Here is a 27,996-nt window from a genome sequence, read left to right on the forward strand (position 1 = left end):
CGCCATCTTTGTGGGTCACGTGGGGGGGCGCCGCCATGACCCCTGCCGATCCCCAAAAGATTTAAAAAAAATTTTTTTTTAAATACAAATTTCTCGGGCAAGGGAGCGCGTCGGCGCCCCCTCCCACGAGCTGTCCCTTCCGCGCCCGCAGGCTGCAGCACTCTCGCTGTCCTCGCATCGAGCGCGGGGGGCGGGCGGGTGGCGAGCGGGAGGAGAGAGCGTGACTGGGAGGGGATCGGGCAAGGAAGGGAAACGCGGCTTGTGTGAAGGAGTAGAGAGGTGGGAACACGGGAGGGTGGGGGCAAGGAGGGACGCGAGGCGCTAGGTGAAGTGGGGAGAGAGACAGGGTGGCGGCAGCGGATCTTTCCGGTGTGCAAAATATTGAAGTTACTTGGAGCTCGCCTTTGGCGTCGGGAACGGGCCATGGGGCAGCCAGCGCCCCTTGCTCTTTGGGGCATAGAATCGGGACAAAGGTGTGGGGGGAGCGGGGAGCGAGTCAACCTTTATTCAGTCCGAGAAGCTTTGGGGTGCGGTAGACACACAAGACGGGGAGAGGGACGAGAAGAAAGCAAACGGGGAGTGAGAGGTTTTCAAGCCACGGCGTTATTGGGCTCTGTGGGCCAGCATTGGGCAGGAGAGAAAATGGCGACCAGCAGGACCCCGTAACCCCAGGGTTCCCTCCCTGTTTGGATTTGAGACCGGTGGGAGCGGGGGCTTCCAGCCAACCTGCTTTTAGCACAAGCTTAGGTTCCCAGAGCAACTGCGCCCAGGCGCTTGCAAAAGTCTCAACGCCTCCATGCGCGTGCTCGCGCTCCCCCCTCCTATGACATCACGGCTCATTACCCGGGAAACGCCAATGACATCAGCAGACAAAAAGGAATGCGGGTCTTGGGAGTTGCTAAGCCCGTCGCGCGAGTAAAGCTTAAGGCAATCTCGAGGGGGAAAGATTGTGTGGCGTGTGCACAATACAAGCGGCTTCCAAGTCCCAAATAGGTTTGCACTGTCTGCAGTAGACATTCAAATGGCCAGAACGCAGAGGCGTAACTATAGGAGGGGCAGGGGGGCACGTGCCCCGGGCACCATCTTTTCTGGTCACGTGGGGGGCGCCACCATGACAAAAAAATATTTTTTTAAAATTTTTTTAATTTTTTTTGTTAATACAAATGTTTCCTGCTCAGTGCAGCAGCGCTGCAGCAGTCAAGGGAGCGCATCAGCGCCCCCTCCCTCACGAGCGGTCCCTTCCGCGCCGCCCGTGCCCCCCCCATTGCTTTGCTGGCGCCTGGCGGCCAGTCAGTGGCCTGGCTTGGTGACGGCGGGCGCTTGTGAGGAAAAACCTAATGTAGTATGTTGGGGGGGCGCGGGGGGGGCGCCATTTCAGTGCTTGCCCCGGGCGCCGTTTTCCCTAGTTACGCCTCTGCCAGAACGGAGCCCATCATCGGCATGCTTGCTCCCCCGCCTCCCCCAAGTGATTCTGCTGCAAGTGACTGATGGCTCAGTCTGCGGGACTCAGGGGCGCAGCGCGCCTGCTGCTCCTCCTGGGGCTCCTTCTCCCTCCCTCCCTCGTCAGCATGGAAGGTATGGAGCAGAGTCACGACCACCAGGCCCAGCCAGCCGGATGGGTGTGAGCTGAAGCAGAAAGCCGGAGCGTAACCCATGGAGCAGCCGAGGCAGGGGAGGAGGAGCCGGAGTCGCCTTTCAGCGCCTTTTATGCCGGAGCACGTGCTGTGGTGGTAGAGTGAAAGGCAGAGCAATGTGCTTCCATCCACACAGCGCTACAGGAGGGTTTCCAGGCAGTCTCGGCCTCCCGTCCCTGTCCCTCCTTGCTGAAGATATAACCCAGCACGACTTCTGTCATAATGAAACTACAGGTACATACCCCTACTCAAAATTGCAGGACGTCTTCCCATTATCAACTGCACCAAGCGTATATGTTGGAATGGTCCGAGTGCAGTAGAAAAACACACTGATTTTGTGACATTCGTGTAAGGGATGGGTTCTTTTACCATAGTATACATTATATTTAAATACAGCATATTGGCAAAACAATCTAGAAACCCTCCAACTGATTGTAAAAGTACCCTCCCATAAGAAAACCCCCGATTCCCGTTCTGCCACGCCCAGCCACTTCCTTCCTGCCTGCCTGCCTGCCTGCCTCTCAGCCTTGTATGCAGGCAGCTGAAAGAAGTTTGATGATGCTATTTCTTGGGCATCCTTGTTCCTGTCCTTTTGGAAAGGTAAGTTTTGGATTTTCCTGATTATAATGTTTGTTCTTTAGAAGGAGCTCTCCTGATTTCCCTAGAGATATGCATCTAGAAACTTTTCCAGGGGCTGTTGTTTGTGTTCAGTGAAATCAAGGGGCTGCATGAAATGGGTGGAAATGGGACCCAACAGAGGGTTGTTTTATAAATTGTAAATAATAGACTTCTAACTTTTTTTTTAACCCTGAAGAAAAAAACCAGTGTGATTAAAACAACAGACCAAAAATTAAAATAAAATTAAAAAGTGCTAGAGTTCATGTCTTGTGTTTTGCTCTGACAACTTCCCCTGTGAATCAAAATACCATATTCTGGTAATAGAAAGGAGGGGAAATGATGGGTACAAATATGCAGTGCTGGATTCTTTAAAAAAAAAAAAGAGGATGTACAGTTATATTTTCAGATATGACAAGATAGGTAGGAGAGCTTTAAGAGGACTCATAGATTCCTTATTGAACATGACATGTATAGATGAGGGAGATTAACTATTTCTGTTTCAATATTTTTCCTGTTACCCTTTCATTTAGATAAGACAAGGTCTTAAGTCAGAGATAGAATTATTATTTTTTTCAGTCAGTCAGTCAGTCAGTCAGTGTTTTTTAAGTAAGAGTATTAACTAAAATGAGACAAGAAGCCTGGCTCACTCTGTAGTTAAGGTATAGTGCCTGGTTTTAATCTGGAATATTCCTGTTATGCCAACTGGACTAAATAAATTTAGATCCAAGTATTTCAGCTTAGTGCTAGGTGGTGGATCAAGCAAGACACAATTCATTATATAAGAAATATAAAAATGAACCTATAAAGATAATCCAATGATTTACAGTTACAATAAAATATGAAATTGTACAGGATTGGTGCAATTGAATAATATATATATTTAAAACCCATAAACACATTGAATTCCAGATTAGGTACTAAAAGAAGGATTAACTGCACTGAGGCAGATGTAGCATATCATCATAAAAGTTTTTTTTACTGGTTCCTAAATAAATGTAAGTGCCACTGAGGTAAAGAAAGCCCTGTGAGTTTGAGAAACATGGTCTAATCCAGATGGCACATCCTCATTCATGAGCCTTAGACAAGTATCTCTTTGCCTTAGATCCCCACCTATAAATAGTAGCCTACCTTACAGGGGTGCTGTGGGGAAAAATACAGTAATGTAATGTGCTTTTCTCATTAGCAGTGCTCTAATCAATTATTAATGACAGTTTAAGATACTTCTACTTTGCATCTTTTTCCGCATTTGGTTTATAGCTATTCTCATTGCATAGCAGAAGTAGGGAAAGAAGAGCCCCTAATTGTTCAGAGGCTTTCTCTCTCACTTCTAGGTCTTGGCATAATACTTTGCTCATCAAAACAACGCAGAGATCGAAACAAGTGATTTCTGCTCTTTTGGAATGTGAACTCATATTAGTAAGGTTTCAATGTACACAACATAAGGTCAATTTATTGAAATGTTCTGAGGGAACATTTGAAGCATTTTAGAACTGACCTGAGCCTCTTGGTGCAGGATATTACATGAGAAAGCTATAGTAATAGTTTAATTGATTTTTGTTTATACTATACAGTCACTCACAGGGTTGTTGTGAGGAAAAACCTAAGTGTAATGTGGGATGTATCATCATTCATTGCATCATAATTCTGGTGTTTGAGATACAAGCCAACTTCACAGGGTTGTTGTGAGGAAAAACCTAAGTGCAATGTAGGATGTTTCATTATTCATTGCATCATAATTCTGGTGTTTGAGATACAAGCCAACTTCACAGGGTTGTTGTGAGGAAAAACCTAAGTGTAATGTGGGATGTATCATCAGATGTGTGTGGGGGGGGCAGCGGGGGGGCACCATTTCAGTGCTTGCCCCGGGCGCCGTTTTCCCTAGTTACGCCTCTGATTAAATGGCTCCTGTATGAACCAAGTTTAAGTCTCCAGGTGCCTCCCCAGGTGAAATGAGGAGGGTGGTGAGCGGGGAGAAGTCTTCTCAATGGTGTAGGAAATATGGTTCCCCAATAAGCGAGGGCGTCCTCCATCTTTCTTAGAAGAAGGCGAGTTTTTGTAATCGACTTGTTCACAGCGGCTTTTAAAGTTCTGTAATTGTCTATCATGTGATGGCTGCTGTTTTGAATTGTCATTAGCCTGGCCTTTCCCTTCACTAGAGATGTGGTGGTTCTTCCCCTCCCAGGCACTGTATTTTTTTTTAACTGTTTTTTAAAATTCATGATGTGAATTGTAATGATGTTTTATATTGGTTTTATTGTAACCCACTCTGAGACCTTTGGGTATAGGGCGGGCTAGAAATGCAAACAAGTGGAATAAAAATGAAAATAATAAATAAAGAGCAGCCCTTCGTTGCTGGGCTCCTTCTCTTTTAGGCGTCCCAAGGGGTGGAGTGTGCATGGATTCAGCACTGCAACACCTTCAGAGGGGATGCACGCTCCGGGGAGAGATGCAGACCAACCACTCTGCCGAGAAATGCTAAGGAATCCTCCCCATTGTCTCCTTCCTTGGGACCTTGAAACCAGGAGAGAATTTCACGGATCTCTTAGCAAATCCACCGGTTAGGACACGTGAGAGCTGCAAGGAGAGGTTTGTCAGTTAGGCTCCGTTTTAAATGCTTGCATGTTGAATGTTGGTTGTGTGTTTCGTAGTCCTGGAAGTGCCTTTGAACAATGATTCTTTCAAAGCGGGCCAGCTCTTCATGCTTTAACTCAGGGCGTCCTAAACTTGGGAACTTTGGCCATTGTGGCTAGGGGTGATGGGAGTTGTAGTCCCAAAAAAGGTTCTCTCCCTGGCAGCATCTCCAAGACAGGGCTGAGAGAGATTCCTGCCTGCAAGCTTAGAGAAGCCCTTGCCAATCTGGGTAGCCCACACTGAACCAGATGGACCAAGAGTCGGACTCAATCTATGGCAGCTTCCTATGTTCCTGTGTAACATCTGGGGACCCCGGTTCCCTGATCCCTGTCTAACCCATCCTTTCCCCCCAGGGAAGTCTCACAGCCTCATTCTCCCTTCAGCACTGTGGAGAACAAGGAAGGATCAACTGCTGACCGTGCAAGGTGCCAATTAGCTCCGGATATCAGGGTTTTCAGTGTTCCCTAAGGAGGCAGTGGGGCAGGGAATACCAACCTTGAAGATGTCAACCTGTGGCTTGATATATTGTTCTGTAGCTAAGATTTTTGTAAAGCACTGTGGGAGGTTCACCTGGAAGCAGTGAATAAATGCAAAAACATAAAATAAAATAGAATGAAATAAAATAAAACCAGTTTGGTGACAAGGCACTTTAAGGAATGCTGCCCCCTCCCCCCATATGAGGCTCCTTGCCCATGACGCTCCTCAGAGGAGACCCTTTGACATGCTCCTTTGACATGCCCCTTTGACATGCTCCTTTGACATGCTCCTTTGACCCTTTGACATGCTCCTTTGCTTTCTGAGATTCGCGTGAGAGGGCCACGTGAGACAGCACCACTTTTTCTGCGACAGCACCCACCGTATGGAACTCCCTGCCACAGGATGCAAGCTTAGTTCACTCTGAGCATTCGGTTTGGGAAATGGTGTCTGTTTCCACAGCTCTTGCTGGGGGTAATGAGAAGTGTGGGCTCCTTCCACCAGGCTCCAAACCTCTCCCTCTCCCCATCTTCCTCTCCACACACCCCACCTCCGCACCAATCTTTCTCAACGTCATCTGCTACGGCCACCATCTATCCACTCAGGGACAGAAGCTCAAAATCATTTGAGAAAACCCAGTAGCTTGGTGAAGTCAGTGTGAGGATGGAACAAGCAGACAGAGACAAAAATGAGTGGGACCAAAAAGAAAGCACCTGATTGACATCCAGTAAGTAGAATAAATGGGTGATGTAGATGTATTTCATTTGCTATTGATGGTTTCATGAGCAGATACAGACAATGTGCATCTGGTAGCCCCTCCTGGGACCCAGCCCAGGAGAATCGCTTCCCCAGCTCCTCTCTTGGCTGCTTGACCCTCTTCGAGTGATATCAGCCTCTTCTCTGCCTCTGCTCAAGCTCTCCTGGCTTCTCCACTGGGTGGGTTTGATCTTCTCCCTTCTGCGCTCTCACCCACCGCAGCAACCTCCACGATCTCCCTGGCCCCCCTTTTTACCCCACTGGCCCAGACCCTCTCCTGGCTTATTGGTATAAATGTCCCCTCAGGCCCCAATCCATTGGCATCTCTGGAGGGAATTTCTCTCCTGAGGCGGGGTCTCCGGCATGGCAGGGATTCCTTAGATGTATTTAATTTGCTATTGATGGTTGCATGAGCAGATACAGACAATGTGCATCTGGTAGCCCCTCAACAGCCCCTGGTGGCGCAGTGGTAAAACTGCTGCCCTGTAACCAGAAGGTTACAAGTTCGATCCTGACCAGGGGCTCAAGGCTGACTCAGCCTTCAATCCTTCCGAGATCGGTAAAATGAGTACCCAGAATGTTGGGGGGCAAAATGCTAAATCATTGTAAATCGCTTAGAGAGCTTCCAGCTATAGAGCGGTATATAAATGTAAGTGCTATTGCTATAGTGCTATCCATTGGACAGCTCCGAGGGCAAACGCTTCAGGACCTTGGCTAGCCCCAAACATGGTCCTAGAAGAGCTGGTTATTAAAGCAACATAAGGTGAGCGCTTCTGAATGCTGCCCAGATAGAGTGGATTGGCCCCTCCTCTCCCCTGGGGATAGCTCCGTTGCTTGAAGGGACCTTGCCCAGTTTCCCCAGTGCTAGTTCTTGTGGGGCTGGGGACCTCGAATGGGGCTGACCAATCCTCTGGGGAATCGCCCGAGTCCGAGAGTGAAGGAAGGGCTGTATCCTTGGGTCTTGGTGGGGGCTTCTGGCTCTGGTTGTCCTGCTGTGGGAGTCCTGGCAGAGCCTGGTCACCGGAGGTCTGGGTTGTAGGGACCTCCCACCCTGGCTCATCATCCCCTGAACTCTCCACCTCTCCCCCCAATGGGGGAAAAAACCCCATCCAGGTCATGACAGTTTCTTTCTCTCTCTCTTTTTTGTAAAATAGATTGGATTGGTTTTCAGAATGCAAAGAGTAAAAAGTAAGGAAAAAGAAAATAAGAATAGTATAAAATCAAAAGAATAGTCTGCATCTCCAAACTTACTATATACTTATTATCCACGAATAAAATACCATCTTATCATCATAGTTATCTGATCTGACCATATGTCCTTTCTAAGTAAAGTCCAAAGAAAAGGTATGATAACGGAAAAGTGGCAACCCTGTCAATTCTGAGCATCAAATTTAACCTGAATCTCTCTGGCTTCTATATCGTGTGGGTGTCCAGCATATTTTCTACCAAAAAGTTTTGAATGATTGCTTCAAGGCAAACTGAGGGCGGGGGGTGGGGGGAGTAGATAAAGGGAAGCAGTGGAGTAAAGTAATCTGAAATTAAATGCAGTTTTTCTCTGGTCAATTGAATTTAAGAATTAAAAAAAGACTACCACAAATGTACAAGAGCTTTGTTTAGAAGCCAATCCAATTAGTTGGCTAGTTAATCACTGATGGCCTCATCCATAGGGATGAGTGCTAACTGGTGCTATCCAATGAACTGAAAAGGAGAGCTCCATCCAGAGGCCAGGACCCTGGCAGCTGCAGAGCAACGTGGCTTGTCCCCAGCCCCCCAAAGACACAGAGACATAGTTTGGGTGAAAAGGGCCACAACTTTATTCACCAATAACAATAATAACCGATAATAACCCTTAATAACCCATAATAACCATGTGACCAGCCTAATTCTAACTCAAACCCCCAACGCAGAACGGAGTAGGCGAAAAAACTCCCAACAGTGGCCAATGCGTTGAGAGCCAAAAATTCCTACTCGGCCCCAGAAGGGCGACCAGTCACTAGACCCGCTCTGCTCCAGGGAAGGGAGGGAGGGGGATGCTCGGCCCAAACGGAAGAGCTGGGGCAGGGAAATAGTAATAATAATAAGAGAGAGACCAGCCCGCCCGCCCAAATCATTTCCCCCCAAGCGAACCACAATGACATCAGGCCCAGGGAACCTAGCTCAATCATCCCAAATGGCAGGGAGCAACTGGCTCCATAACATGCCCCTCCTACCCAACCAAGAAACGGAAGCACGCTTCCCAAAACCCAACTGGGCGCCCCAATGGGAGGAGCTGGCCCTCTTGAAGGCCCCAAAGACCGACGAATGGCCGCAAACCAGGACCCGAACAGGAGCCGCCGATCCGCCAGCACCTGCCAAGAAAACAAAAGGTCAGAGTGGGCACTGCCACCTTCCATTCAGCACACGTAGCGCCACACCACCGAGGACTTCCATCGCCCTCTCCTTTGAACGACGTCCTCTCTCAGCCCCATGCGAGCAGCCGTGGTGGCAGCCCCAATCCGTAAGGAGTGCAGTGTAAGTCCCTCCAAGGGAACCCCGGCCAAAGTCAAGGCCCTTTGTGTAACTGCCAGGAACTGATACTGGGTGAGGGGTTTGCCTTGTCCTCGTGCACAAAAAGGCAGCCCTCCGGAAAGGGCCCAAGATCCAGGTAACGCCGCAAGGCTTGCGTTTCGCGGCTTCATGCTCCTTACACGACTCTCCCTCCTTATGCTTGACTGCCGGTTCCCGAAAGAAAAGGCTAAATATAGCCACATATTCGCCCTTGAGGATCTTCTCCCGGGTAGCCGGGAGCAGATGGTCACCCAAGGGCAGACCCATAGCACCATGGGGGGAAGGCAAAATTCCCATGGGGTAAAACCCAGAGGTCCCCCCTGCACCTGAGATTGCTGTCGGCGGAGTTGCAGTGCCGCCCCCTCCAGGGGCCAAAGCCGGCCTGTTACCCAGCCACACCTGCTCTGCCGCCCCTTGGAGCCCTGCAGTGATCACCGGAAAACCCAACGGAGGACCCATGCCCCAAGGCTGTGTGTAAGGTGCCCCAAATGGGGCAGGTCCCCATCCACCCATGGCAGGCATCGGCCAGGGTCCAGAGGGCCACTGGCCGGTGCCGCCGGGTGGCGTCGGTGCAATAGGCTCACCCGGGGACGGAGGCAAAGATGGATCCACAGGGGGTTGATCCAATGGCAGCGGGGATTCCGGAACCGCAGGAGAAGGCATCGCAGGAACAGGAACGCCAGGCACTGGCAACACAGGATCAGCCGGCTCTGCAGGCAGCACTGGGCCGGGCGGGCCCTCGCCCTTTTCAAGAGCTCCTAACCTGTCAGAGAGAGATTTTCGTAACTGTGTTCCAGCAGCACCACGCGTGCGTCGAGGAACTTCCTTCGGCACTCCAGACGGGCCAGCCCCCTTGCTTCCAACAGAATGGAAGCCTTGGCCTTCTCCAGAGCTTCCATTCTGTTGATCAGGCCCCTAATTAGAACCATCTCCCCATCATCCTCATCAGAGGAAGAAGCTGGAGGTGCAGGCCGCTTGGCCCCCTGATAGGCTGACCACCGGTTTTCTCCTTGGCTTTCCTAGGCATGTGGGCGAATTGCAGGGGCCCAGAATCACCAACCCCCAATGCCACCAAAAACAACCCCGAAAACCCCACGGGCAAAAGAACACGACGGGCGTGGAGAGAAGAGCGCCCAGAGAGCCACTCGCTGCCCTCCTGAGAGACCCCCACTCCGACCCCCCAAAGAAGCCAACGGAAGAGAAGAAGGTCACAAAAAATGCCAGTAACCCCAAGGCCAACCAACACCCCCACCCAAACGCAGGGAGCGGCAGGGCCCCAAATAGGTGCCACCAATCAGAGCAACCACCAGTCCCGCCCAGTTAGGCTGCCCAATACGCCCCAGGCCAGGAAGGCCCAACCCGGACAAACCAAAGGCCCCAAGCCCCGAAGATGCCGCCCCGGGGCCGATGCCGCCGCACTCCAGCCGCAGGCCGATGCCCCCTCAGGCCGCTAAAATGACCGCCGATGTCCGGGGAAGCCGCCGCTCGGCAGGTCGATGCTACCCACCAAAATATACCACTCTTCCCATCCTCGGGCACACCCCGCCCCCCGCCCGCTCCGGTTCAGGCCAAGAAAAAGGTCTATGGAAGAGCTCCTTCCTCCAGGGATGCTCAGCCCAAACTGAAGAGCTGGGGGGGGGGGGAACCCAGCAAGGGCCCAAGCCCCGGCCGCAAAACTGAACGGGCCAATCAGGTCCCTTTGGGGCCTCCTGCGGAGCGTGGCTGGGACAAACTCCCTCCCCTCCGCAGGAGGCCAAGGGGAGGGGCATCCCGTGTGGCTTGCTTCTCTTTCTTGGGGGCAGCTTGTCTGGCTCTTCGCAAAAGGACCTAAGCAAAATACAAAAGAAAGAAATATTCTGATCAATGAAGATGCAGAACTCTAGCCTTAACCTCTATACCTCAACCCAATCTGTACTAATGTTAAAACAACATCATTTTAAAATTATCAACACCAGAAGACAACACGTAAAATGTTAAGATTTACCGATTTTAAAAATGAAGTGATATAACTTGCGATCATATGGGAGGGGGGAAGCTGTAATATACAGGGTGAAGACGGGCCCGTCAGAGTTCTCCCCAGCAGGCCGTCTCCAGTCCTGCTGCTTAGGAGGACACCCAGCGAGAGACGAGACTTGCCTCTCAGTGGCGCCAGGGGTAGCCATACTGAAGGGAGATGTCCATTTCCTCCTCCCGCTCCACGAAATACTGCCTCCGGCCGGCTGATGTCCACTGAGCCGCCTCTTCCCTCGCTCTTTGAGCCCGCCGCCGCATCAGCTCCCGGACGGGCCGTTGCTCCTCCGTCATGGGCCGGGAGACTTCCAGGTGGGCCGGGGGCGTCCTCCAAGGGATGAACGTGTCCCCCTTAAACTCCTGCTCTGCTGTCGTGCGCTGGGGACCAGGTGGAAGGACCGGATGCTCCGTGGAGGCTTGGTGGGCAGGGAGGACGGGTCGGTGGGTTGGTGTGGGACCCCAAGGCTGTGGCTGTGGTTGAGGGGCCGGCGGGGGCTGGCCAAAGGTCCTCCCAGCAAGACCGTGCATCCGCAAGCTATTTGCCTGCGCCAGGGAGGAGGGCCGGAGCATGAAGGGACGGGATCCCGGCGGCCTCCACACTGGCGTTGATTGTGGGTGGGCCAGGGAGCTAGGGGGGAGGTTGGCCATCGGCATGGCTGCTGGCCTGGCCATGGAGCTGGGCGGTGCCTTCCCCGCTGGTCTGCTTGGCAGGGCTGCCAAAGGCCTTGGTGGTGGCTCGGCTGTGCTTCCCGATGGTGGCCTTCCCATGGACATCGCTGGTGTCTTTTGGGGCACGCTCTGCCCGGGATGTCCCTCTGCACTCTTGGATTTTGCCGGGGGGCCCAGGGCATGGAACACCTGCACGGAGTCCCGCATCATTCTGGCCAGGCTGCTCCTCGGAGTCGGGGGCACAGCCTGGGCGGATCCCCTGGACTCTGCCCCCACTTTCTGCCTCTTGGTGTCCCCAGCTTCGGCTTCAGGTGGTAGCAGCCGTGCTTTCCCCCTTCCTGGCAGGACCTGAGGCATTCTCAGCAGCTTCTGGCCTGGCATGCTACCTGCTGGTTTGGTGGGCTGATGGGGTTGGACGGCCAGCTCCAGATGGCAAGTGGGGATCTTCTGTGCGGTTCTCCCTTCCTTCTGCTCCAGGGGTGCTTTGGCCGTCTCTCCCGATCTCGCCTCCCCCTCAGCCTTTGGGCTTCCCCGTGGCACCTTGGGTGCTGGCACGCTCTCTGCCCCTGCTGCCCTTGCCCTCTTTCCATTGTTCTCTGCTGGGAGTTTCCTGCCCACCAACTCCCCATATGTACGGTCCTTGGTCTTTTTGGGCGCCAAGGAGATGGGCGGCAAAAAGTCAAAGAGCTGCACCCTTGGCTTGGCGCATTGGGTGCCCTTGTCTCCTGGGGCTACCAGGTGGGAAGCCGTTCCCTTGGCGAGCACTTTGGTGGGCTCTGGTGGAGGAGGCGGGAAGAGGAATTCCGGAAGCAACTCCTGCTTCTGAACAAGGAGCTTCTTCCGATTTGGAAGCTGGATCCCCCCAGTGGGCGGGGCTGTTCCTCCCTTGGCCAGGCCTCGGCCCTGCAGCTGCGGAGGAGATGGTGGGTGGCGCTCCTGGGTCCCTGCTAGAAAGGAAGAAGAGAAGTCAGTTTTTTGGGGAAAGACAGAGCAAGTCTGTAACTTCATCTGGCTCATTCTTTGTGGGCAGCTTTCCCCCATCCCAAGGCACAGATGCTGAGGGAGTGGCATTCCCCCCCAACCCACATCAGACCTCCACTCTTCAACTCTTGTTCAAGCACAAGGTTCTCGAAGGGCTGGTGGGGCCAGTCACGGGACTGTCCTTCCCCCACAATGGTGCACACCCACCTCTGTGTGGTCCCAACTCTGGGATCTTCATTCTTCGTGCAGCACCGGTGCTGAAGCCTTCTGCCTTCTGAGTTGCAGGCTCCTTGATTTGGATGGCCAGTGTCTGCTCAGTGGCAGGAATCAAGACTGAAAGAGAAGGACGGAGGATGACCAGGGGATGGGTCAGGATCTGATCCAGAGCCAGCCCTGCCGTGTGGTAAGGGGAGGTGGTGGATGTCAGTCCTGAGGGAGGGCGTGGGAAGGTGGCAGGGCTGACTCCTTAGGGGGCTCGAGCAGTCACGGATGGGTGGGTTAAGGGGTGAGGGCAGCAGGAATTCTCATCCGAAGACAGCTTTCAAACACTGCACATCAGGGCAGACATTGAGTCATCCAGTGATCAGCTCTTGCACATTTCCCAAAACTCTGGGCTGTGTTTCAGAATGCATGCTCTGTTCCTATGGCCAGGCCTGGAAAGGTGCCCCCCTGTGTGGAGTGGGAGCAGATGGTGTACTCTAGAAATGCAGCCCCATGGCTACAGGGATGAGGGGCAGTGGTGAGAGAGCTGTCTATGGGGAGAATTGTTGGCCCTCTTGGCAAAGAGCCGGGGAATGCTTCTTGATCTTCTTCCTCGCTGGAGAAGATCAGGGCTCCGAAGAATCTATTGCGAAGACCATGGCCTCAGGAGAAGGATGGCGCCTGACACGTGGGAAGGACACAGGGAGCCCTAGGCGGCAGGACGCCCCTTTCCCAGCATCAGCACTCACCTCTGGACGCACGGCGAATGTCCGTCGGCTTGCCGCTCCTGGGCTGATCCGGTGGGGCTGGGCGGAACCCCCCAGCGGCAGCGGTGGTGCTGCTGCCTTCTGATTGCAGCCGGTGGGCCAGCAGGACCAGATTCCTCTTGCGCGCCGGGTCCGCCCTGGCCGGCTGGGCCAGAGATGTTCTTGCAGCAGGAGGGATGGGGGCAAGCTGGGCCAGAGATGTTGTCTCCGCAGGAGGGATGGGGGCAAGCGTGGCATGTCTGTAGCCAGGAGCCTCCCTCACCCTATGCAAGAATGGTGGGAACTCTTCCGGCTCTGGAGGTCGCAGCTGGCCAAAGGATGGATGGCCAAAGAATGGGGCCATGGGGCCCGCAGTGGGACGGCTGGGGGCCAGCGGCCCAAAGAAGGGTCCGGGGAGATGGTAGGGGGATGCCGCCGGCGAGCCAGGCCGCTGGTGCTCCCGTTGTGGCTTCCGCAGATCTCCCTCTGCTGGGTCTCTGTGGTCCCTGCTGTCCCTCCCTTCGATGGATTGAAGGGAGAGGTCAGAGACCGAGGACCACATGGAGGTGGAACCAATGGTCGCCGTCGGTGTCTCGAGGAAGCTGCTGGGCGAACCGCCTCCTTCCCCGGCCGAGCTCGCGCTCGTACAGGCAGAGCCAGCAGACGGCCTCTTTTCAGTCGACTCATCTGTAAGAAAAAGGAAGGGGGCACCTTGATTTCTGTCATTCCTACAACAGCCCTGCAAAGGAGGCCCAACTGATGCCTTGCTGATGGGAAGGGAAGAGGCAACTACCCAATTGCCCCGAGGCCTCCCTCTGAACCCATGGCTTCAGTCACTTGGAAGGAGGCACCCACCTCCCTGCTGGGACGCTCGGAGTATTGTCCCACTCTTCAGGTGAGGAAGCCCAATAACCCTGATGTGGAGAACTAGCGGCACTCATGCCCCGCTCCGCCTCTTAGTCCTGGAGGACTTCCAGAGGGGCTCCTGCATCTCATTGAGTTTGAGCAGGCCAGATTAGGTGGATGATGTGCATGCAGCTGCCACAGTCAGGGCACTTGTCTCTCCCCTGCTATGGTCTGCAACAGCAAAGAGTCGCTCTCCAAGGTCTGGGGTTCCCCCAACTGCTCAACATTGGCCCTCCTGTCGATGTAGGCCTACAGCTCCCATCATCCCTGGCTGTTGGCCGCTGTGGCTGGCTGGGGATTATGGGGGTTGTAGTCCAAAAAGAGCTGGGGAGCCAAAGCTGAGCAGGCCTGCTTTAAGCGAAGATGCTAAGAACTTTGCCTGGGACCTGGGGGATGCAGAGCACAGAGAAATCTGCTCCCCTCTGAGCACTCTTGGTTCCAGGAGGCCAGAGAATGTTGTGGTTCGAATCGGATTCCAGAGTGAGAGGCAGTTAGCCTGAGCTGAAGGGGCAGCCCTGGGAGGAAAGAGGCCCTCCCAGGCGAACCGGGGAGGAAATTAAGCAGAACCAGTGAAAGAACCCCTTTGCACCCATTCTGCCTATGGAAAGCCTCTCCCAAGCAGGAGTCGATTCTTTTGGATACTCGGCACCGTCCTGGACACTAGTTCAAACACACCCCTATTACATTCCCCTTCATTAGGATTCTGATTAGGACTGACAAGAAACGTAATTCATTCACTAATGACTCTGAATAATTTTCATCTTCCTTTTTCAACCCTGATGTCCTTTCTGTCCTGCATGAATTATTGCATCATGAATTAACCCTTACCCCAGTTTCTCCCCCACCCCACCTTTCTGATTCTAGTTCTAGGTCCACTTTCTCCATTAAGCCTTGGAGATTCACCCCTTCTGTGCCCTTCATATGTCACATAAGCACCATGGCAGATGTTTTCCTGTGGGGCCATTGCAAGAAGCTCTTTGAAAAGCCTGCAGTCACTCAAGCAGGGACTGATTTTGTGGGTCTTTTCAGCAGAAAGAGCCCCCTCCCTGTTAGAGTTAGAGGGCACTCCGCTCCTCTTTCTGAATGGAAATGGAGTACTTCAAACAGGCCTTGCTGTAGCCTCCCTTTCAATGACCATTGCCTCCCTCAAACAGGGATTCCCAGATGTTGTTGACTACAATGCCCAGAATCCCTAGCCGAAAGCCATTGCAGCTGGGGATGCTGGGAGTTGCAGTGAACAACGTCTGGGCATCCCTGTTTGAGGAAAGACTGCCCCCTACCTCCTCTGTTATGCATGGTCACCCCTACTGGCAAAATCTAGATTGTTGACTTCCTTGCCTCGTGCCTGTAAGACTTTGGAAGGGGCCATCGATGATTCCAGATAAGAATGAACTATATAAGAAGGCTGGGGGAAGGGGATAACCTCTTTGGACAGAAGGTAGAACAAACTGGAAAGGGAAGGTGTGGTATAAAGTCAGATAAAGGAAAGCAAGGGAAATGTGACCCAAGAGCAGACACAGGGCACAATCCATCCAAATGAATTGCCACCGAGTCCCTCCTTTATTCTACCAAGAAAACCACATGGCTTTGTGGTCTCCAGGAATCGACACCAACTCACAACCTTCCCTTTCTTTTTCCTCCTGGATGGCACCATTTCCTACCTGCCATGATGACTGTCAACGTCTAAAGAAGTCCACTGGACAACTAAAACAACAACAAGAAGGACAAGAAGATGTTCTCTCTGGCGAGAGCAGACCAGGCAATCTCTCCAGTGAGAGGAGCCTGCTGTCCGTACTCCTAAACCGCTGGAAAGTCGGTTAGGGAGTGGGCAACTGAAGCCCGATGATGCGTCATTGTTTATCGCGGTCCCTATGGCGACCTGCAGCTGGTGGGGGGGGGGGCAGAAGAATGTCGGAAGCGGGTCGTGATGATGCAAGATGATGTCATGGCCATCTTCACACAGGCTCTCTACCGATATCAAGCCATCCATCAAACCATCCATCTTCTTCACTTAGACGTTCAGAAGGGGAGACCAGACCCAAGTTCCGCAGAGTCCATTTCAAGTCTGTTTGGCCACTAGAAGTCTCTTTGGGGCTTGAATGGAAGTCCAGCCATCCTCTCAGCTTTCCTCTTTGGCATCAATCAATCAATTATATTTGTGCCCTACCCCTCCAGTACACTTCTGCTTGGGGTGGCTCAGTTAGTAAAATAGATATAATCTAAAGTAAAAGATTAATAAAATTGAAGAAGTGAAAAGATCAAGCTAAAACCATATTTAAAATGACAAATTTTTAAAGTTTCACATTAAAAGTTATTAATAAACCGCTTAAAACTAAGAACTAAAAAATTAAAGGACCTACCAAGCTATAAGCAGCAGATAAGAAATTAAAAAGCATCTTTTAAAAGATATGTTATCGTGGTTGTTGTTTTTAAAACACTGAGGGAGTGAGCATGGCAAAGCTCTTCCAGGAGGGCATTCCAAACCGAGGGGCCACAACCGAGAAGACCACCGAGAAGACCGAGAAGACCCTGTCTCTAGTCCCCACCAACTGGCTTGCTGTTATGTGGGTCAAACACTCATGAAGCCACTTGCGCCCAAGAGATTCTACAGGTAGATCTAACTGTCTAATGGTGTTGTCATCCACCCCAAATGACCCCAATCTGATAGGGACATCGGAAGCTGTCTTGTACTGAGTCAGACCACTGATCCATCTCATTGAGTATCATCTAAGCTGACTGGCAGCATCTTTCCAAGGTTCCAAATGCTGGTGAGAGAATCTGGATAGGTGCATCCATCTGACCCATTTCTCACTTCCCATCTGACCACTCCCCTCTTCTCCTACCTAGCTTTTGGAATTCACACAACCCTGGTTCAGGAGTGCACCTGGCTCTCTTACCTTGGCTGGGTGCTCCACCTACACAGGTGGGGATCATGTGACCTAGCTAACTCTCTCAAACAGAAGTCGTTGACTGCTGTAGTCACTTTAGCCAGAAAATACCCCACTTTTGTCTGCGCTGTGAAGGACTGTACCACTTAGGGTTACCATATTCAAGCTTCCCAAATCCGGGTGGCCTGATTTGCAGATTATGCAGATTACAGACAACTAATTTGCATTATTGATTGATTGATTGGACAGATTTGTATACCCTCCTTCTCTACCCTCCCATGTGATTGGATCCAGAGTAAAATCCGGAGTAAAATCCAGAGTAAAAAGCACATTTGAAATCCACGTCAATCCGGGTGGAATCCGGGGGCTCCCCCCAATGAGGCAGGGGAAACCATGTGGCTAAATGGATTGTAATTGTAGAGCACAAGAATGAAGAGCTCTTCACCACCTTATTTCCCACCAGAGTGAAGAGAACACAAGTCTTTCTTTGGGATACAGATCAATATTTAGTGACCATGTAATATTCAGCCTCATGAAAGACATGTGCTCCACCAGCCTAACAGCTTTGTGACTATGCATTGACTGTTTTATTAATATAACTAGTATTTTTAAGCCCGTTAAAATAACGGGCGCTAGTCCCTTTTTGTTGTTGTTGTTTCCTTTATTCCTTCTCCCTCTCTCTTTCGCCCTCCTTTCCTTTTTTCTTTCTCTCTCTCTCTCTCTTTCACTCCTTCCTTTTCTCTCCCTCTTCCTTTGTTTTCTTTCCTTCCTTTCTTCTCTCTCCCTCTCTCTCCTTTCCTTCCTTTCTTCCACCTCTTCTCACTCCCGTCTTTCTGTTTTATTTCTCTTTTCCTCTTTTCTTTCTTTAACGGGCTCGCTCTTTGGGGCTGGCTGCTCCTCCCTCCCCTCTGTCTTTTTTTTTTTTTTTTTTTTTGTCCTTCTCCCTCATTCCTTTCTCCTTTTTCTTCCTTCTTCCTTCTTTCCTTACTTCTCTCTTTCCTACTTCCCCTCCCTCCCTCCCTCCCTCCTTGTTTCTTTTGTCCTTTTCCTTTCCTTCTCTCTCTTTTCTCTCCTTCTTTCTTTCCTTCTTTCCATCTTTCTATTGTCCTGTCTCCCCCACCCCCCCTTCTCTCTCTCTGTCTTTGCCTTCCTCCCTCAGTCCCTTGAACGTAATGTTGAGGAGGTATCTTTTCCGCTTCCCTCCAACTTACTTTTTGGCAGACCATGCAGACCTGCCCATTGTACCATGCACTTTTTGAACTTAAGTCTGCTAAATAACTGCTTTAGCTTTTTAGAAATGCAGGACAGAATGGTTTTTTTTTTGTTTTTTTAAACCAACGCAACATAGCAAAAATAAACATGGGAGGGGGGCAGCGCTACTTCTCTCCACAAAAGCCTCAATTGAGAGGTGAGGGGATTGAGTTCTTTTGGACACTCCCTCCTCCCATCAGACTGAATTTGCTGCTGCTGGTTCGATCTGGGACATTTTCCTCAGTCTTATGGTATGGATTTGGGCGGGGTGGTGGTGGTTGCTTTTTGTCAGCAATGTTTGTCAGCCAGGTTTTTTTAAGCTGAGGACTGCTTGCATATGGATACAGAGGTGAGGGACCAAAAGGTTATGGAACAGAAAGGGCAGCAGCTGTAGGTTTGTGACACTTGCATGCAGCATTCAAATGTATACAGTTGATAAGGGCAGTGGCCTTATTATCCGTAACATCTTGGGTGGCAGCATCACCTTTCTCGGCAGAACCTGAGGACACGTGCAGCAGCCGCTTTGCTGCGCTGAAGCGAAGCAGGTCTCAGTCCCGACTCGGTGGGCAAAGGGTCACCTTTCAAAGTGGTTGTGAACAAACGCGTTTGTTTAGCAAGGGGAGAGCAACTGTCCCTCTTCAGCCCACCACAGCATCCCTCTCAGAGGCTGTTGTGTTGCTTCTTAAATTGTGCCTTTGGGACAGGAACCATTTTCGTTTTATTATGGCGTCTTGTTCTATTTTCCTGTGTAAGCCACTTTGATAACTTTATTTGAAAAGCAGTATATACAGATCAACATATAAGGTCTGGTCAGTGCCAGGATGGGGCCCCATGTGTGCTGTCTTGAGTTCCGTCACACTCAAGTTGCTGTTTTGGCGGGCGGGGGGTGTAGTGCTTAATGCAAACTTTGTGTATGTGTGTGTGTGTGTGTTCCTTGCAACCGGCTGGAGTCACTGTCAATTATTACCCACCCGCCTCTGCCGTCAGTGCCCTCCCCGGTCCACGCTTCTTATTAGTTTTAGCGGCAGGGCTGGTCCCGCCGCTGCCGCCTCTGCCCTCGCCGGTTTCTGCCGGGGGAGGGGATCGATTTCGGGCGGCTGAGCTGGCGGGGAACACTTTTGTTTGCGGCACTGTGTGTGTGTTTTACATGTTTTCATACAGTTTGTTCATTTGGGTGTGTGTGTGTGCTTGTGTGTTACTTTGTTCCCCGCCTCTACTTTCCCCGCATGGCCGGTCCTCTTGTCGCTGCCTCTACCCTCCCCCCGACTTGTTCTGGCGGCACCGAGAAAGCCGGGCGGGGGGAAGAGGACCCCCCCACCCGGAAAAAGAGGCAGAGGAAGAAGCCGTGCAGAGGCGCCGCTGCGGCCGCTGCCGGATGGGGTGAGGAGGCGGCAGGGAAGCCGGAAAGGGGAGGGTAGAGGCGGCGGCAAGAGTTCCGGTGCGCATGCGTCAATTCTTCAACTGATTTTCCCGGTCTTGGCCGTTTCGAGGGGGGTGGGGACTTCTGTTCTTCTGTGTGTAGTGCTTTGTGTTACTTTATGTTACTTTTTGTGTTTGGGGGGTTTGTGTAGTGCTTAGTGCTACTTTTGGTAATTTTTTGTTTCCGCGGGTGTTTTGTTGCCTCCGCCGCCTCCGCCTTACAGTGGCTGACACAGCCGCTTTTCTGACTGCTGTCTGCGGATGGTCCCGGTGCCGTCTCTGTTTCCAGGCGGCTGCCGCAGCTGCATCTGTCTTCACCGTGGCAGGCCAGTGGAAGAAGGAGAATGGGGGCTGTTTCTGATGCCCCTGTGGCTTGGGGGCAGCCGCTGCTGCTGCGGGCCGCCCTCTGCGTGCTGCTCCTCCCTCCGGTAAGGGGAGCTTGCCCGGCCCGGGAGTGGGCTTCGGGACTGTGGAGTCCCCTCCGCTTCCTTGCTCCGCCAGCACTGACACAGGCGGGGCTGGATCCGATGCCGCCTCTGCCTCTTTGCGGCCGCCGCAGCCGCTTCTGCCCTCCCCATTGTCCAGGGGCATAGCAAGGTTGGAGTGGGCCCAGAGACAAGATTTTAAAATGGGCCCCCCCCCCAAAGTCCAGGGCCTCCGCACACCCCAGGCCCCCAAGGATTTAAGTCTGATATTCCAAAATAAGTATGCTGCCTGCAAATACATTTCACTGAATACACACACACACACGTCACAATATATAGTGATATACATTGAGTACTATACATTTGTATTACTTTTAATGCCTAGAACACACTAGAAAGATGAATGATTACAATGGGCCCCTCGCTGCAGATTAGCAAAGGAGACTTTCAACCATGCAGGGTGAGCCTATGTTTTTTTTCTCAGAATTCTCAACAAATTCAGTCAAGTTTGATTGCAGGAGGTTTTTCACAGGAGGCTTTTAAAGCCCTTTAACACACCTCTCCTCCTCTGGAATGGAGGTGCTGCATTCACAGGTGGGCCAGATTGACCCTGAAGTCCCTGCGAGTTATTGGGGAGCAGTTCACACACAAGAAAAATAAAATAAAAGCACCACACATGCTTCACAGTTCTCACTCAGACCTTCTGGGTTGCAAAACAACTTGAACATAAGTGCATTTATAAATGAATGAATGAATAAATAAAATTAATAAAATACTTTTCCAGAATTTTTTGCAATTTTCTGCCATGAAACAAGCCACTTATAGGACTTTTTAGATAGTTTTTTTTAAGTCAGCAAATTTTCCAAGCTATTTCAAAATAAATATTCAGAGACTTCTCAGTCCCTCCCCCCCCATATCCAAGCCCTATGGCAAGCAGATCCCTATATATGGGGGGGGGCGGGAAAGGTAACCACACTCTACCTGGCAAATGCTGGTCTGGATTAAGCAGGGCAGCAAGGGGTCTTCTGCTGCAGAGAACACTCTGGCTGCCTCCTCCTTCCTGGCTTGCTTGGGCCCTACTCGAAATCAGGCTTCACAGAGGCCTACACGAGGCCTCCGTGGAAGCCCCGCCCACCCGCCGATCAGCTGAGAGGCGGGAGGAAAGCAGCTCTTTGCAGCTGGGCTGCTGCTTCCATTGCGGCCAGCAGAACAAGCAGGAGAGACGGCGAAGAGGGCAAGCGGCTGAGAGGCTATGGGGCTGGGCAGGGGGCAATGGGGAATCACATGAGGTGCCTCTGGGGTGCCCCTCCAGGCAGTGGGGCCCCCAGACAACTGTCTCCCCTTGCCCTATCATTGTTACGCGCCTGCCATTGTCGTCTTAGTTGTCTCTGGGGGCGGGCCAGCTGCTGCCGTCTTTGCTTTTCCAGTGCCCGCCTGTGTCAGTTTTGCGGCCAGTCAAGCAACTGCCTCCCGTGGGTGGCCTGGAGCCGCCGCCGCCGCCTGTGGCTCCCTGCAGCTGCTGCAGCCGCTTCTTCCCTCCCCGTGGCCGCCCCTGTCCACTCCTGGTCCACTCTCCGTAGCCGCCTTTGTCCACTCCTGCCTGGTGCCTTTGGCCTCCCTGCGGGCTCCCCTGCGGCTCCCGCAGCCACTTTTTCCCTCCCCATGGCAGCAAAACAACAAACATGGCTGCCTCGTGCCTTTGTCCGTGCTTGACTCAGCCGTTCTGCGCATGCGCTCCGCGCATGCTCAGAACGGCCGAGGGAGGCACGAACGCACGCTTGGTGTCCATCCACGGACGGACACCAAGCGTTTTATTAGAGAGGATAGCTTTTATGATCTTTATACTTCTACAGTTTTATCGCTTCATCACCTAGTATCTGCTGTTGCATTTCTATCACTTTGGTAGAATACAGGAGGGGCTGACCATTGCCTCCTCCCACGCAGTCTGAGATGATGCCTTTCAGCATCTTCCTAGATGGCTGCTGTCTGATATAGTACCAGTGGGGATTCCAACCGGCAACCTTCTGCTTGTTAGTCAAGCGTTTCCCTGCTGTGCCACGCCTCTAACCATACTTGTAAATCGCCTTATACTTTGTACTGGTCTATGATCATAATCAAGATTGATTGATTGATTGATTGATTGATTGATTGATTGATATTTATGTGGAGTCAGGGGCATCACTAACAGGGAACAGGAGGTGAAAAATGTCCCTGGTACCATCAGGGAGCCCCCCCCCCCCGCCCCCCCGGGCTGCTGAGCAACTGCTCCCTCCCTCCCCCTCTCTGAAGAAGAAGATGGGGAGGGGGCCCATCTTTACCTTTTGTCCTGGGGCCCTTGCTACGCCCCTGTGTCGAATCTGCACATTTATAGGGTTTCCCCACCCGCACCCCCTTGTACAACTGCAGTTTGTATTTCAAAAAACAATTCATACCTGTGGTCATTCATGATCCATTTTAATTCATCATAAAAATGTGTGTATAAAGACAGGTGGTTTCTGCACTTCTGCTTATGACAGAAGATGAAAACCTGAAGACTGAGTCTAGTTTGTTTTGCGGCAGATATTCTTGGTGGTGGCAAATCAAAGGTAGTGGGGTGCGGAAGAGAAAATGGGGTGAAATCCTGCTCCTGCACAGTTCACTGGCAAGGACTTTTCAGCCACCTGTTAATGGGTTAGAGTGAGTGAAGTCGAGAAGCATCCGGCCCGGTCAGACGTTCCAATTCCTCATCTAATCTGGGGCTTCTCAACCTTGGCTGAAGCTGTTCTGGCTGAGGGTGATGGGTATTGTAGTCGAACGACACCTGGGAATGCAAGGTTGGCAACCCCTGATCTGATAGGAGCATCGGAAGCATCGGAAGCTACCACTGGTCCATCTAACTCAGTATCATCTTCACTGAATGGCAGCAGCTTTCCAAGGTTTCAAGACGGGAAACCTTCCCTGTCCTACCTGGAGATGCTTCCAGGAATGAAACCTGGGACCTTTCTCCAGAAATAGGAACCTAGGAAGCTGAGTGATGGCCCCATCCTGCAAATTAGAAACTAATCCTCTGCTCTTCCCAATTCCACCCCTCCATTACTATTCTCCATTACCCCACAATCCTCCTTTACTAATTCATCCAGTCATTCCTGTGTGTTTTGTTCAATCTGAAAGACACTTGTGCAGGGGTTTCCAACCTGGTGCCCCAGATGTTGTTGGACTACAACACCCATCACCCCCAGGTGCTGTGGCCAACCAGTGCAGCTAGGGAGTTGTAGCGTCACAAAATCTGGGGATGCCTTCTTGAGAGCTCCTGCATTAGGCAGTGGATTTGAACGCAGTGTTTAAAAAGGTGCTTAGTTTTATGCTTGGGAATCCTTTCTTCCATCCCTCTCTTATTCATTCATTCGTTCGATTTCTACACCGCCCTTCCAAAAATGGCTCAGAGCACTTTACACAGAGAAATAATAAATCAACAGGATGGATCCCTGTCCCCAAATGGATCGCAATAATAACACACACACACACACACACACACAAGATAGACACCAGCAAGAGTCACTGGAGGTGCTGTGCTGGGGGTGGATAGGGCCAGTTACTCTCCCCCAGCTAAATCTTATGCTCCTTGCTGGGTGCTGGGGTTGCCAACGCTCCAGGATGGAGCCGGAATCAGCATCAATGATTCGGTGAGTGTGGAACGCAACCTTGGAGGTTTTAATGGCTTGATGTGGTGAAAAATATTGGACAAGAATGTCCCATGGTGGGGAATCTCCAGGAATCGCTTCAGAATGGGCAGTCTGCATGGACGCACCTCTTCCTTTCTCCTTTGCTCTGATACCTGGTCAGCTTGTCACTTCCGAACAGGAATTGTGCAGAGAGAGTGTAAGCTGGGCTTGATCTGGCCTTCTCGTTGGACCTTGCCCATTGCCTTCATTTGTTGATTGCCATTGATATCCTGCTCGTCCTTCCCAGGAGTCCAGAGCAGTGTCCATGGTTCTGTTCCTCCCCACAACAAGTCCGTGAGTGAGGTAGAATCGGCTGAGAGATAGGTGACCTGTCCAGAGTCTCCTGGTGAATTCCATGGCTGAAGCAGGATTCGAACTCAGCTCTCCACACCTTCAGGGGGGTTGCACACTCCAGGTAGAGATGCAGACAAACCACTCTGCAGAGAGTTGTTGTCCCAAAAAAGTTTCCCTCCCTGGCAGCATCTCCAAGATAGGGCTGAGAGAGATTCCTGCCTGCAATCTTAGAGAAGCCATTGCTAATCTGGGTAGCCCACACTGAACTAGATGGACCAAGAGTCGGACTCAATCTATGGCAGCTTCCTATGTTCCTGTTCCTGTGGCTTGATATATTGTTCTATAGCTACAATTTTGGTAAACCGCTTTGGGAGGTTCACCTGGAAGCAGTGAATAAATGCAAAAATCTAAAACAAAACAAAAACAAAACAAAACAAAACCAGTTCGGTGACAAGGCACTTTAAGGAATGCTGCCCCCTCCCCCCATATGAGGCTCCTTGCCCATGACGCTCCTCAGAGAAGACCCACCGTATGGAACTCCCTGCCACAGGATGCAAGCTTAGTTCACTCTGAGCATTCAGTTTGGGAAATGGTGTCTGTTTCCACAGCTCTTGCTGGGGGTAATGAGAAGTGTGGGCTCCTTCCACCAGGCTCCAAACCTCTCCCTCTCCCCATCTTCCTCTCCACACACCCCACCTCCGCACCAATCTTTCTCAACGTCCTCTGCTATGGCCACCATCTATCCACTCAGGGACAGAAGCTCAAAATCATTTGAGAAAACCCAGTAGCTTGGTGAAGTCAGTGTGAGGATGGAACAAGCAGACAGAGACAAAAATGAGTGGGACCAAAAAGAAAGCACCTGGTTGACATCCAATAAGTAGAATAAATGGGTGATGTAGATGCATTTCATTTGCTATTGATGGTTGCATGAGCAGATACAGACAATGTGCATCTGGTAGCCCCTCCTGGGACCCAGCCCAGGAGAATCTCTTCCCCAGCTCCTCTCTTGGCTGCTTGACCCTCTTCGAGTGATATCAGCCTCTTCTCTGCCTCTGCTCAAGCTCTCCTGGCTTCTCCACTGGGTGGGTTTGATCTTCTCCCTTCTGCGCTCTCACCCACCGCAGCAACCTCCGCGATCTCCCTTGCCCCGCTTTTTACCCCACTGGCCCAAACCCTCTCCTGGCTTATTGGTACAAATGTCCCCTCAGGCCCCAATCCATTGGCATCTCTGGAGGGAATTTCTCTCCATGTCTCCGGCATGGCAGGGATTCAGGAAGGACACATCCATTGGACAGCTCCAAGGGCAAAAGCTTCAGGACCTTGGCTAGCCCCAAACAGGGTCCTAGAAGAGCTGGTTATAGCAACATAAAGGGAGCGCTTCTGAGTGCTGCCCAGATAGAGTGGATTGGTCCCCTGCCCTCCCCTGGGGATAGCCTGGTTGCTTGAAGGGACCTTGCCCAGTTTTCTCAGTTCTAGTTCGGGTGGGGCTGGGGACCTCGAATGGGGCTGACCAATCCTCTGGGGAATCGCCCGAGTCCGAGAGTGAAGGAAGGGCTGTATCCTTGGGTCTTGGTGGGGGCTTCTGGCTCTGGTTGTCCTGCTGTGGGAGTCCTGGCAGAGCCTGGTCACCGGAGGTCTGGGTTGTAGGGACCTCCCACCCTGGCTCATCATCCCCTGAACTCTCCACCTCTCCCCCCAATGGGGGAAAAAACCCCATCCAGGTCATGACAGTTTCTTTCTCTCTCTTTTTTGTAAAATAGATTGGATTGGTTTTCAGAATGCAAAGAGTAAAAAGTAAGGGAAAAGAAAATAAGAATAGTATAAAATCAAAAGAATAGGCTGCATCTCCAAATTCACTATATCCACTAATAAGAACAATTTTGCAAACTTATTTTGCAAACTTATTATCCACGAATAAAATACCATCTTATCATCATAGTTATCTGATCCGACCAAACGTCCTTTCTAAGTAAAGACCAAAGGAAAAGGTATGATAACGGAAAAGTGGCAACCCTGTCAATTCTGAGCATCAAATTTAACCTGAATTTCTCTGGTTTCTATATCGTGTGGGTGTCCAGCATATTATCTACCAAAAAGTATTGAATGATTGCTTCAAGGCCCTGCCCCTCTCCACCAGCCAGCCTCTCATCCCCGGCCTGTTCCTTATATGCCTCCTCACAGGCTGTGCATCACCCACCCCCAATTATGGGGCCAACGCCCCTCTCTATTACCTGTAATTGATTACCCCTTACAGCTTTTGGCAGTACCTCTCCCCCTTCTCCTTCCTGATGCTCAGACCCCCTCCCTTCGAGAGGCATGCTGCTGATATCCTCGCACGCCTCCCCTGTGGTCTTATCAGGGCTCTGCTCCTCCTCCACTGCTCCTCCTCCACTGCCTGTTGGCTGTCTTTCCTCCATCTCTCCCCAGCTGCCACCTGTCCCTGTCACCTTGGGCCCTCTCACCACTCCGTCCTCGGAGGTAAGGACAGCCGGCCTCACCAGACAACTGCTCTGTCTCCTTGAGACCGCCCTTATTTCCTTCTGCAACTCCCAGGCACTGTCAGCATTTTGATCCGGAGAGCGATAGCAGGTCCCTAGTAGCACATTTCGTTTCAGGCCTTGTATTGCCACCCACAGAGTTTATGTGGAGGACTCCGGCCCTCCCAGGTCTTCTAGCTTGTTAGATTCTATCCCTTCTTTAACATACAATGCTACTTCATCTGCAAGGTGCCCCTCCCTGTCCTTTCTATAGAGTTTCTATCCAGGGATAACAGTGTCCCACTCGCTCTCACGGTTCCACCATGTTTCGGTTATGCCCACTATATCTATTTCTTTGTTAGCAAACAAGCACTCCAGCTCACCCATCTTTTCTTGGAGGCTTCTGGCACTGGCATATAAGCACCTATACTGAACCTCTTACCTGGTATGTGCTATCTTTCTTTTGACCATTTGATCTCCTTGATCAGATGTGGTGGAGATGATGCCTCTATTCATCCTGCTGTGGGAATACTGCTGGTGCAGGGTCACTGGAGGTCTGGGTTGTAGGGACCTCCCACCATGGCTCATCATCCCGTGAACTATCCAACTCTTCCCCAAATGGGGTAGGGCCCCAGATCCGGGCCATGACAATTTCTCACTGATGATTTCTCACTGGCCATTACAATTTCTCATTGAATGAAAGACAGGTCTACACATAGATATCCACCTCACTGACTTAGCCTGCCCTCTCAATCAAATTGTGACTCTTCTGAGATACTCGGCTGAGAATTCTGTCAGATATAAACAATGAATTAACCACCAACTCAAACTTAATTCTGCACACTCTCCTGGGAGGTTTAAGTGCTCTCTTTGTGCGTTGTGTAGTTTTGATACATTTGGCACTGGTATCTTGGTACTGATGGCTTTTTATCACTTTGTAAGCGCCTACAGAGGGAGAGAATCCAGCTGAGTCCATGGTGCAGTCTCTGGATGCACTGGGTTTGGGCCCTGATCCTCAGCCAGAGTGGGCACCAGGATCCCTCTGAGCCAAAGAGACCCTCAGTTCAAGACAGGATTCCCCAAGGCTCCCTAAGGCTTGCTTGCCAGAGCAGGCCACATGCCTAGTAGGAAAGAGCAAAGGAGTGCCAGAAGGGTATTCATCTCCTTCCACTTCATGGAGGGTGGGGGCAGGCTGGCCCGGGACTATAGATGGGGGAGCTCAGATGATGCCCAGATCTCCTGGGAACAAGGTGTCTGCTCCCTGGTGCTGTCCAGAGTCCTGAAAGGGATAATCCCTGAACCTGGTGTTGTCAAATTCAAAGAGAATAATCCAAAGAGAATACAAATAATCCAAAGAGAATACAAATA

General features: G+C 51.5%; 1 protein-coding gene and 1 long non-coding RNA gene across 6 annotated transcripts in view; one reads left to right on the forward strand and one right to left on the reverse strand.

Moving 5' to 3' along the window:
* Positions 1–6,172, forward strand: part of LOC128334164 (uncharacterized) — a 45,107-nt gene extending 38,935 nt beyond the window's left edge. For 3 of the 4 annotated variants that reach the window (XR_008311205.1, XR_008311200.1, XR_008311201.1), the window contains 2 exons: positions 4,625–4,838; positions 5,237–6,172. This is a non-coding gene — a long non-coding RNA (uncharacterized LOC128334164). Of the gene's footprint in view, positions 1–1,158; positions 1,869–4,624; positions 4,839–5,236 lie in introns of those variants that run through there. The other variant, XR_008311203.1, reaches the window with a different exon arrangement.
* Positions 6,173–7,903: 1,731 nt separating this feature from the next.
* LOC128334592 (nascent polypeptide-associated complex subunit alpha, muscle-specific form-like) lies at positions 7,904–21,268 on the reverse strand. Of its 2 annotated transcripts, none has more exons than XM_053271546.1 (7): positions 21,138–21,268; positions 15,835–16,392; positions 13,271–13,954; positions 12,528–12,653; positions 10,797–12,283; positions 9,245–10,487; positions 7,904–8,461 (listed from the first exon to the last, which is right to left on the reverse strand). In XM_053271546.1, the coding sequence occupies exons 2-5, from the start codon at positions 15,839–15,841 to the stop codon at positions 10,800–10,802; spliced, it is 2,301 nt and encodes a 766-aa protein (XP_053127521.1). In that variant the 5' UTR covers positions 15,842–16,392; positions 21,138–21,268; the 3' UTR covers positions 7,904–8,461; positions 9,245–10,487; positions 10,797–10,799. The 2 variants fall into 2 exon arrangements, with proteins under 2 accessions (XP_053127521.1, XP_053127520.1); XM_053271545.1 differs by having other exon boundaries at positions 10,797–12,286.
* Between the last annotated feature and the right edge of the window lie 6,728 nt (positions 21,269–27,996).

The sequence above is a fragment of the Hemicordylus capensis genome, chromosome 9 (genome assembly GCF_027244095.1).
Source record: "Hemicordylus capensis ecotype Gifberg chromosome 9, rHemCap1.1.pri, whole genome shotgun sequence".
NCBI classification, from domain to species: Eukaryota; Metazoa; Chordata; class Lepidosauria; order Squamata; family Cordylidae; genus Hemicordylus; species Hemicordylus capensis.

Bases quoted from the DNA above. Each gene is read 5' to 3' on its own strand.
- LOC128334592 (XM_053271545.1), bottom strand. The intron at 12,654-13,270 runs GTGAGTGCTGAT...CTTCTCTTTCAG, and splicing joins CATTCGCCGTGCGTCCAGAG to TCTTGATTCCTGCCACTGAG. The intron at 12,287-12,527 runs GTGGGTGTGCAC...CTTCCTTTCTAG, and splicing joins AGAGTTGGGACCACACAGAG to CAGGGACCCAGGAGCGCCAC.